Source organism: Musa acuminata, chromosome BXJ2-1, assembly GCF_036884655.1.
Source record: "Musa acuminata AAA Group cultivar baxijiao chromosome BXJ2-1, Cavendish_Baxijiao_AAA, whole genome shotgun sequence".
Classification (NCBI taxonomy): domain Eukaryota; kingdom Viridiplantae; phylum Streptophyta; class Magnoliopsida; order Zingiberales; family Musaceae; genus Musa; species Musa acuminata.
Genome location: NC_088338.1, coordinates 14,556,112 through 14,567,711, shown reverse-complemented (window position 1 = coordinate 14,567,711; position 11,600 = coordinate 14,556,112). Strand labels below are relative to the sequence as shown.

General features: G+C 48.5%; 2 protein-coding genes across 2 annotated transcripts; one reads left to right on the top strand and one right to left on the bottom strand.

Annotated features, from left to right (window-relative positions):
- Positions 1 to 1,654: 1,654 nt before the first annotated feature.
- On the bottom strand, positions 1,655 to 2,029 carry LOC135598210 (uncharacterized). The gene has a single exon (XM_065091751.1). The coding sequence runs from the start codon at positions 2,027 to 2,029 to the stop codon at positions 1,655 to 1,657; it is 375 nt and encodes a 124-aa protein (XP_064947823.1).
- An 8,541-nt stretch (positions 2,030 to 10,570) lies between these two features.
- LOC135598209 (uncharacterized) lies at positions 10,571 to 11,362 on the top strand. The gene has a single exon (XM_065091750.1). It carries the CDS (start codon positions 10,571 to 10,573, stop codon positions 11,360 to 11,362), a length of 792 nt encoding a protein of 263 aa, XP_064947822.1.
- Positions 11,363 to 11,600: the final 238 nt, after the last annotated feature.

Genomic DNA, 11,600 nt, shown 5'->3' with positions numbered 1-11,600 from the left:
CTTTGCTAGAAATGGTAAAGGGAGTTATGCATAGAGCCTGCGATGCTCTGCCGGCCCCCTCTGACTTCACCTAGACGTGGGTGGATGGAGCTCCCAGACGTGGGAGACTTTTGTCAGGTGGTCATTCAGAAATGGATGAATCACATTCTGACTGAGATCCCACTACACCCTCTATATGTTTGATGTGACATCCAGAGTTTTGGTGAGTTATTTCTGTTCGTGCTCTGGATAAGTATGATATGATTGCAACGTCAAGGACGACGTTTGAGCTTCTGTACGACATATGAGTTTGATATGCTCTGAAATGCTTCATTCACTATTGAGTTTGCTTCGTAATGTTCCATAGATCGTTGATGTGTTCTGGAACATTTTATATGCCATTGATAAGCTCCGATATGTTTCCTTTGTTTCTGATATGCTCCAATTACTCTATGCCCCATCTGTTAGGAACCAAATATGTATGATTAAAAAGGACAATTATGATTCTGCTCCTAATGATATTATGTATACGAAATCGTATATTCTGCTTTTGTGTTTTGATACTGTATCTCTTTGGAAATTGTACTATTTTGATATGGATATGTTAGTCACTTGCTGAGCTCTTTATGCTCACCCCGTTTGTTGATAAATTTTTCAGGATAGCGTATCGCTTGCTTAAATGTTAAGAATGGGCTGAGGCAGTGGAAAGTTTAGAAGACGTTGGGCAGAACTTTTGTTAGCATATATGTAGTTGTGTATAAGCTACCTTGCATCTAATGAAATGTGACTATGAATCTAAACCTGTGGATTTTGTGTAAGTTAAAGGATCCCTCATGTATAGGGTTTTGGAATGTTAAATTAAATTTGTGTAATGATATGAACTTATGGTAAATCGATGATTGTGGTGACTGCATAGATTTCCCCACTTGTGGACTTATATTGTGGTTTTTATTTTGATGAGTCGGGTTCAGATGGTATAAATTTTCGAGTGATGTGTGCTATGTTTATGAATTGCACAGGGATATGAATTGGTAGATTATAGAAGCGAAATTTTTGATTTGAATGTTTTCTTAGTGACCTCAAATGTGTGTTTGGATCCTGGGTTAGTTGTGACGAAAGATTTTAAATATCATGGATATTTTTAGGGGTGTGACAGAGGATAGTGTAATATCCTATTAGTCCCACATCGGAAGTGGGGAATGTATATGATTAGCTTATAAGGGCCTGATGAGTGTACTACGTTACCTCCGGCTTAAGCATTTTGGTCCGTGGTTGCAAGGACCAAAATGGAGTTATTGGCCAGTTAGCTCATCAGATCCGGGTCGTGACATTTGGTATCAGAGCCGACCTAGCATTAGGGCAGGGTGAGAGGGCTGCAGTAGGAAAGGGCTACCCGTGGATGGAGTCAGAGAACTCGTCACGGCGTGGAGCCACCACTGAGTTAAACCTCACATGCACTATGCTAGGGTTCGATCTGGGATATGTCAGGCCTTGACGAGGACGTCAAGTTAATTGGGTTGGGGATAGTGTAATATCCTATTAGTCCCACATCGGAAGTGGGGAATGTATATGATTAGCTTATAAGGGCCTGATGAGTGTACTACGTTACCTCCGGCTTAAGCATTTTGGTCCGTGGTTGCAAGGACCAAAATGGAGTTATTGGCCAGTTAGCTCATCAGATCCGGGTCGTGACAGTCGTGGGGGGCCGCTCCACCAGAGACCAGAAGAACCTGGAGGGCCGCAGGCCTATCATGAACGCCTGCATCAATAGAGAAGGGTGAGCGTCTGAGAGTCCTCGGATCTGCGTCGTAAAATGGTTTACGAAGTGGGAGAGGGGCTCGTCCTCCCTTTGGTGGAGTCCGAGGAGCAACGCCACGGACGGCTTCGGACGGGCGTAGGCCAGGAAGTTGAGCTTGAAGTCTCGAGCGAGCTGGTCGAAGGAAGAGATGGTCCCGGTCTTCAGGCCGCTGTACCATGCGCGGGCCGGTCCCCTTAGGGTCGTTGGGAACGCCTTGCACATCAAGGCGTCAGAAGTCCCATATAGTGCCATTTGGGCGCGAAACACGGCCACGTGATCCGCGGGGTCAGCGGCGCCGTCATAGGCGTCCAGGGATGGGAGCCGGAAGTGTGGTGGAATCACTTGATCTTGTATTTCGGGTGCGAACTGTCACGGACAAACTTCTAAACAAGGTGTTTGATGTAATGCTTATGTATGTCCGTGTCTTTTGGCATGTTCATGCCTTGTACAACATGTAAAGGGGCGGCCGAAGGCTTAATAGTCCCATTTTAGTTGGGTTGGTGGCCTCTTTAGGCTTGTAAATAAAGGTTGTGTCATGTGGACACGTGCGAGAGATCTTCGGTCTGTAATGGACCATTTTATCCTTTATTGTGCCACTATTCAGAGCTTGTAAAGTCTGTTTGTAATTTGCATTGTCTATGAAGTGTTTTTCGGAGATGTTTGCTTGTGGATCCTGATTGAGCCTTCTCTCTAGCTCGTTCTCTCTCTTGTTGGTCCTAAGGGACAATGGGAGTCTTCGGGGAGGTTGACCTTTGCGGACGGACACGCAAGGGTGTCGCACGACTTAGGCAAAACCAGCTAAGTCTGTGACAGATGGTATCAAAGCGGGACAAGCACTCATAGAAACACTTAGCATGCAAACGTGGGGGACCTAGTGGGGCTGCGTTGAGGGCAGTCAGCACACGCGCGACTGTTTGGGGGAAAACGGGCATGGAGATGTAGGGAAAAGGAGTCGCTCGGAGGAGCGGGCATATGAGATTGGCATTCAGAGGAATGGCCAACCCTTCGCGCAAGAGGCACCACAAGAACAGACAAGCTTGGAAGAATGTGGAGCGCACAAAGGTTAGGATGGCTGAGTTTGAGCTACTGCTCAACATTGACAACTATACTTAATGGTGCTCAAGGCAAGCAAGGCGCTTGGTAAAGGATGAGACCATCCAAGGTGGAATGAGTTGCTCAACGACCAAAAGAGTTATGCAAAGCTCACAGAGGTGAGGGGAATTGCTAACTCGAAGAATTTGGTACTCATGCATGGGCTTGTATGCGGACGATGGAATGTTCGTGGCCATCCCAAGGCGACCGAAACTCGACGCCATAGAGCATTGAAACTTTCTCTTCGGCATGTGAAGGATACGTCCGTAGGAGGCTGAAGTGTGCAACGAGTCCAGCATGTTGCTAGGCCTTGAGGGGTGCAGCGGGGTCTGTATTGACGGGGAGTCGCAATCTAGCAAGTGCGTTTGCAGGAGGCAGAACAATGCACAGTTTGTTCAGCAGATCGGAGTAGTCCAAGGGGATAATGGTCTCCCAAACGAAGAGAGATGTTGCTCCAACGGGATAGTTATCCAGGAGGGATAAGTCCCGGCTCTCCAGAGGGAGAATCATGTGAGACGAACCTCACATGTTGAGGAGGAGTACCTCAACAAACAACAACTCCACGAAGCTCGATGGACTGAGCAAGCGGCGAGGAGTCGTCGCATGATCTCGCTTGAGAGAATGCATTGGTGGATGCATTGCGAGATCAAGTGGGGGAGCGACCCAAAGCAACTTAAATGAAGGCACACTTGGAGTCAATGTGGAGATCGAACTCAAGGGAGGGCTGACCTGTGGAATGGTGGGCGTGAGGGCCACCATCGACTCAATGCAAAAACGAGGAGCGAAGGAACTTGGGTGTAACTTGGCGAAGTACCCAAGCCGCATGAAGGGAGCCAGCATAGAAGTTGGAACATGGAGCAAAGGCACGGTGCTTTTCTTAGACAGAGGTCAAGGACATGAACTCTTGCAGAGGCAAGAGTAGGATCATGTTGTTCCATGGGTCCTTCTTTCTAACGAAGCAGACTCATCTTGCATGGTGCCAAAGACGAAGGGAGCTTCTGGGCACATGCACCTTATCTCGGAGGAGCATTTGATGGAGGAACTAAGGCGACTCAATTTGCGGAGGCGAAGTTGGGTTCAAAAGGCCTTAGCACGGGGCAAGAGGACGCAGAGGCGGGTACTCTTGAAGAATATGCCACAGTGTTGCCATTTGAGTTGCTATGAAGGAAGCAGTGCGCAGCGGAGATTGTGCTGGTAGGGGCAGAGGCCCAGGATCCAGACAATGGTGCACAAATTACAGTGAAGTCGGTGGACTTCGGGAGCTACTAGGCGACGGACTGTCCTAGAGCGGTGCTTCATCTAGGTGTGACCCAAGAGTGGGTGGATGAAGGTCGATTGCCAAAGGAGCGAACAAAATCGAAGGTGGAGGGTTAACAATTCGAGTTTATTCCACAAGGATCAGAATGCAATGGAGATGTCACCAGGAGGCGACATGGTGCAACGGATCGTGGTGGAACAGTTCGTGGCAATGCGATACACACGACTCAGTCCCGGGAGGGACTAGATCATATGGAGGTATGATCGGGAGCTACTGGGAGCTCCACTTCGGTGAACAACACGACGGCAAGAAGGGCTATGGATTCAAGGAGTGAAGGCCATGGTACCGCAGAGGCGGGTCTCCCGTGCGTGCATCGAATTTTGCATCGGATGAAAACCTTGATCATCAGCATATGGGGGCTGGGTTCCACCAAGGGAAAAGTTCGAATGCAAGTACCAGTGAGTTCCATGGGAGGAACTTGATCATGCAGAGGTATGATCGAAGCAGTTGGAGAGTTGGACTGCTCCAGAGCTCATATTCGCTTAAGGGAGCCCGGCAAGTCAAAGGACAAGGCCGAGTAAGCGAACGTTGCTACCAAGGAAGCTAAGGAGAACAGAATCGGTGCAAACCCTACAACGTGATGGCAGAGGCCATGCATGGGAGTTGCAGTCTGTCTTTCCATCGACCAAACGGACTGCTTGGAGAACACAGAGGTGTTGAAGCAGGGGGTCGAAAGGGGCGAGGAAGCGACGACGAGTCCAGAGGGACTTAGCTACCCAAAATCAAGCATCAGTTAGAATGGAGGTGGACTCAGAGGAGTGCCACGGAGACATATCTACTGATCGTGAAGAAAAGGGATGCAGATGCGAGGCGACGGATAGTAGGGCCATGGGCATGGCAGCGCCATGGTACCGTAGAGGTGGGACTTTCGTGAAAGTCATTGATCCCTTGCTCTCATGGAGGGAGAGCGCTTGGTCGTGAAAGGGGCCAAGGAGGTGGAGAATGCAGAGGCAATCTCTAAGTATTGAGACAAGGCTGAATGGCAGAGGGCGAAGAACTTCGTAAGACCGGTGTCAATGTGCTTCTCATCAAAGATAGCCGAAAGTGAAGGACTTCGGGTCATGCAAGAGTGCATAACCAAGGAACAAAGCAGGCAGTACGTGGTGCTGTACCTTTGCTACTCAGAGGAGTAGGCGGCAGGGTTGATGGAGAAGACGATACAATCCCAGAGGCGACCAAACCTATGAGAGAATTACTCCAAGTTGGGGTGAAAACTTCCTGCATTCCAGAAGTTCAATGGCATTGATAAGGTGAATCACAGTAACTAACTCAACGCAAGGAGTGCAAACACTTCAAGTGCTTTAGAAGTGTGAGCAAAGAGCAGGCGAAGACCAGTAACCAGCTCGATGCATAGAGTACAACCTCGAGGAAGCGGGCGAAGTCAAGTAACCTTTGCCTTCTCAACTCTCAAGAGAATGGGCGAAACCGAGTACCCCAATTCTCTTATCTATCCAGCAGATGAGCTCTGCACAAGTTCAAAGACCTTTCGAAGATAATGGAAGACAATAGTTATCAAATCCTCACCAACGGTGATCAGTGCTACTGAGAGTAGATTGTCCGCTTCATTTCCTAACGAAATGCCAATCGAAAGCGAAAGTGATGCGAACCTACTTGGATGTGACAACTAAGTGAAAGAAGAGTCAATGAGTAGATTTTGTGGAGGAAGGACCCAAAACTTCAGAAGTTTGCGAGATGATGCTCGTTAAAGCTCCAACAAGCATCCAACCAGTTCTAGCAGCATGAGAAATTCGAGAGACTGGCGCAGTAAGGATGGTATTTTCCTTCATTTGGGGGATCGGCAGGAATCAACAAGGATCAACACAACTCAGCCAACCCCACACTAGAGTCAGAGTCATTGGTGAGTTGAAGCAGCATGACGGATCAAAGGTTCAACTACTCAAAAACAGCAGCAGAGAGCAGCAAGGAGCCAAGAGGCGCATTGTAGCTGGAGCAGAAGAATGAAGACTCAGCAAAGGCGAGGAGTTGCAGTGTCGACAAAGGCTTCAACGAGGACGTCGAAGGAATAAGTGGGGGAGAATGTCACGGACAAACTTCTAAACAAGGTGTTTGATGTAATGCTTATGTATGTCCATGTCTTTTGGCATGATCATGCCTTGTACAACATGTACAGGGGCGGCCGAAGGCTTAATAGTCCCATTTTAGTTGGGTTGGTGGCCTCTTTAGGCTTGTAAATAAAGGTTGTGTCATGTGGACACGTACGAGAGATCTTCGGTCTGTAATGACCATTTTACCCTTTGTTGTGCCACTATTCAGAGCTTGTAAAGTCTGTTTGTAATTTGCATTGTCTATGAAGTGTTTTTCGGAGATGTTTGCTTGTGGATCCCGATTGAGCCGTTCTCTCTAGCCCGTTCTCTCTCTTGTTGGTCCTAAGGGACAATGGGAGTCTTCGGGGAGGTTGACCTTTGCGGACGGACACGCAAGGGTGCCGCACGACTTAGGCAAAACCAACTAAGTCCGTGACAGAATGGTGATCCTTGGTATCCGTCCGCCCCGAACTCCCCCTTTGACCTGCGAACCTCCTGTTGTACTTCATCGAGGCATTGATTGAAGAGGCGCAACTGGGCTTGCAGGGCGTTCGTCGAGTCAGTTGGTGGCACCTCAGGCTCTGGGCGGCTTAACGTGCCTTCCGCCTCTTGGTCTCCGAGCTGGGCCGTTCGGTTTCGAGGCGAAATTGGGCGCTCGGGGAGTGGCGCACGCGTCCGGGCGGGGGGCTCACGCTATTGCAAAGGCTGGGTTGCATGTGGGGGCGTCGGCTAGGAGATGAGCGGGATGATAGTTTGCATCACGCCCGCCAGCGCTCGGACTTGGTGAGCGAGATCGTGGAAGGCTTCAGGCGAAACAGGTGGCGGGCCAACAGGGACGTCGGGCGGCGACAAACCCGGGTCGTTGACCAGCCGCCAGTAGCACTCCGATGTCGTGGCAAGGCGCTCGTCGCAGGGTTCATCCTGCAGGGGATGTTCTTCTGGGGTGTTGATCGGACGCGACCCCATGGCTGCGGGTTCGCCAGAGTGGATTTGCTGATCGCTCGACATTCGGGCCCTTCCTCTAGCGTCAAAATGTTACGGGAAACAACTGTATGCCGTGGTCTCGGGGCTAACGCAGCTTGGTTTGGATCCGAATGTGCGGGGATCCGGTGCGGCGCTCCTCGGGGCAACCGTGGTGGCCGGTCACGGTGGTCCGGATGGAATGTAACGTGGGGGTGAAGCCTCACCGCTGCATCGGGAAGGTGCGACCTCGCCTTCGTTCTTGCACACAGGTCGGGTCGGAAGCTCGGCCCGACCCCTCCGATGATCAAGTCAGATGATGTGGAAGGGAGTTTTTCTCGTGAAGAAGTGTCCTCCCGTTTCGTTTAGAACTCGGGGGTATTTATAGGGTAGTTTAGCGTTACCTGATGTGCCTGCCTGCGGGAGGCAGGATCGTACCTCTGATGGCGTTTGACATTGCTATTGTCGTTGCGTGGAGAACCGGACTGCCGCAGGGTATGAGCGAGGGTCGGTCATCGTCCTCCTCTGCCTCGGTCAAGCGCGCGGGGTCAGAAGTCGTTGCTTGAGAGCGGATGATATCAGCGCGTGTCGAGTCAGCGTTATTGCCCTCCTCCTCGGATAGAGTGGCGCCCAGGTGAGACCGACTTCGTGACACGTCATGTCGCCATTATTACCCCTATCACATGTGATTGGTTTGTTGGGCACTTATAACTAGCAAACTCAATTCCTTAAGTTCATGGAACCTCAAGGACAAGGCTAATTTGAAGAGGGCAAGTTTGATAGGACCCTGGCAGGGTTGGGTCCTACTCAACCAAGAAGTAGCTAACAAAAAACCTATGAAATTATAATAAACCCCACCTAGCCATCTCTATCCTATATAGTAGAGTGGCTATGATTTATATTTGGACCTTTGGGCTTCCTAGCCACTGCCCCCCTTTTACTAGACCAGTCAACTAGGGTTGAGGGCAAAAGGGAGAACTCACTTAGGAAGCAACCCCTAGGGCTAGGGTTTGGAGCCCCATATAATCATGTAACCTCCATCTCTTCGAGAATAAGATCTATCTACAATTGTAGTCATTTGACCAACTTCTAGGAGGGTGGAACCACTATAGCGTTCCAAGGGTTGATCCCCCTCAAAGATCAATCTATATAGAATTTCTCTGGGGTTCTATAAGTTTTTAGGAGTATTGTCGCAGCCCTACTATGTGAATCACCACTAGAGAGGAGAACGTTTGACCTCATTCACCCTCTCCTAGAGATCTACAGAGATTCAGGGATATATGATTTCCCTAGGTAACACAATCTTTCATTTATACAGTTTTAAATTACGCAGATTTTTGCGCACCAATCTTTGCACGATGATGAACATATCTTTGGGAAATTGGGGGTTTTGTTTTCTATTCTTTCGCTACGCATGTGATGTCACCCCCCAAGATTTCCCAACAAGGACTGTAGGATTTCAGGGATATATGATCTCCTCAGGTAAAATACTATCTCACATGTGGTTTTCAATTTCGTGAATTTTGTGCACCAATCTTCGTACAATGACGAACACTTTTTTTGGAAATTTGGGTTTTTTTATTTTCTATTCTTCCACTGCGCATGTGATATCACCCCTAGATTTCTCTACACTTTTTAATGGGCAAAGATCAACTACCCTTGTTATAACCCTTTCTCCTTTCAACAGGCTCAGGAGAGAACTTTCGAACCTTTCTTTTACAAAAGACCTCGCTCCTCCCTTAGAAGACTTCTAATTCTAGAAGGAAGAGATTCAACAATTCAAGATAGATTAAAACTCTTTTCTTACAAGAATTCTTTTTCCTTTCTACTTTTTTTCTTGCTATACTAAGCAAAAATAAGTGGGGTATTTATATACTCCAAATGACTTCAGAAATGGAGCCAAAAATTTGAATCCAAGGGTTTTCGGGATCGTCGGTACCACTATTTGCATTGGGTGGGACCATCGCCTACCACCCTGTGCACCGATGGTACCACCACCTAGTTTGGGTGGTACCATCGCCTAACACAGTTTGGGAGACTGTGTTTGGGCAATACCATTGCTAGTTTCGGTGATACCACCGCTTAACACTACGATACCACCGTTGGGTCTTCCGGAGCTGTACACTTCGTACGTTCCAGCTCATAGGTGGTTCTACCACCTGGTCTAGTGGTGCCACCGCCTAACCCAACTATAGGTCACTAAATGGGCCTTCCAATAGGCCTAAATCAACCTCGATTCAGGCCCAACGAGCCCCTAATTGAGTTCGCATAGTTACACCCAAAACTAACTCAATTAAGACCTAAACTACTTCGATCAAGATACAACCAATTATAAACATGAATTATGTGTTGTCCAGTATGTCATTAGTTCATTTGGTACTTCGTCTGAACCTTTGGTGCATCATCCTTTCTTTCGGGGTATTGTTCGATTTATTAGCATGTTGACCTCCTGCAATATCTAATATTCTATGGGCAATGTCCGATCCTTCTAGCCCGATGCCCGAACTCACGGCACGAAGTTTATCTTCCGGCATGACGACCAATCCTTTGGCCCGACGTCCAATCTTCTGACATGATCCATTCCGGCCCAACGTTTGATTCTCTTACTTCAATTGATTTATCTTTCCATGATCGAAGTTAGTCATGTGTCACTCAAACACTCATTAGATCATAACTTCATCAATTATTTTTATCATCAAAATCTGAGATTTAACAATCATAACATATCTGTGTACTTCCACACTACACATTATAGAAAATATCGTACACACTCACATCATACGTCGTTATATATGCATGCACATAATATATTTCCATTGTAATTTATATATTTGTATGCTTATGTAATGTATACATTAACATTAACTTTATGCCAAGCTCATAAAAATCATATCATTTGAAATATATTTTCTAAAATATATTATGAATATGATAATTTATATGACCATTATTTTATAGAAAATTAAACTTATACTTAATTTTCCTCCCGCTCCCCCGCCGCAGCTCTCCGTACCATATCTCAACTGTTCCATAACCGTAAAAATAACAAAGCCGTTGGATGCCGTCAAGATGCTGAGGCGGACATCATCTAGATAGAGGTAGAGAGAGTGAGAAAGAGGGGACGCACAATGGCCGACCATGTCCCAAGAATACCTATGTGGACAGGGCTTCGCCAGCATCTCGTCAAGCTCACCTCCCATTTCTTGAGAAGCGCCTCCGACTACATCCGCTTCCGCGCCGTCTGCAAGTGTTGGCGTTCCGCCGTCCCCCCCCCGGCCCCGTCACCTCCCCGCTCAGCTCCCCTTCCTCCTCTACCTCTCTACCCCGGAACCAAGAAACAGTTCCGCCTTCTGCCTCGCCAACGCCTTTAATGGAAGCATGCGCCGCCTACCTCACACCACCAGCATGTATTGCATCGGCTCCTCTTACGGGTGGCTCGTCCTCATCTCCGAAGCCACCTCCGCGGTCTCCCTCTTCAACCCCGTCACCGCCGAAGACATTCCTCTTCCCCCACTCTCCACCCTCCAATCACGCGGACTGTTCTTGTTCTACCAATCGGAGGACGGCATCGGATCTTACTTCATCAAAACGGACTACCCCAACATTACGGTCGAGTCCAACGCCATCGTCGACAAGGCCGTCTTGTCCTCCGACCCTACCCTCGACCGGGACTTCGTGGCAATCGTCTTCCTCGACGGCATATACAAGCGCTGCTTTACCTGCCGCCCAGGGGACAGATCGTGGAAGGACAACGTCAACGAACCTTTCGATGATCTCCATTGGATTTTCCCAGGAGTGCCGCAGGTGTTCAACCTGACTGACGTCGTGCCCTACGGCGAGCGGAGGTTGTGCGCTGTCTACAATGACAAAAATTACTTAGCAGTCTTCGACGTCGACCCAGGCCCGCCGGGGAGGGCGACGATGATCGACAAAAATTACTTGGCTTCCCACTGTAACAAGACGACTGCAGATGGAAAGATCGTCGACAGCACCCGTGTCTTCAGGTTCGACCCTGGCGACACAGGCAGGCCGGCGGTGGCCGTGGAACTGGAGGATATCGGGGATCGTATCTTGTTCTTGGGCACGTGCTGCTCCGTGTCCGTCGCTGCCGGAGATTGCTCTGGGATCCCGGGTAATGCAAATTCCACCTTACGAAGTGGTAACAAATAACAAAAACACAGAGAAAAGAATTAAAAGCATAAAAATTAAGAACCAGGAAAAACAAGCCATGAAATTTGAACACTGTACAGTTTTAAGGTACTATCTCTATCTATGGCTGGAAATTGCCGGTGATGAGATCGTACCTACATTTTGATCAAATGAAGTTTCAGTGGCCACGTCGTAGAACAGAAAGAAATCCACCTGATGACTTATCCTTACGGCAGTCATCGGATTCATCTTCGACCTG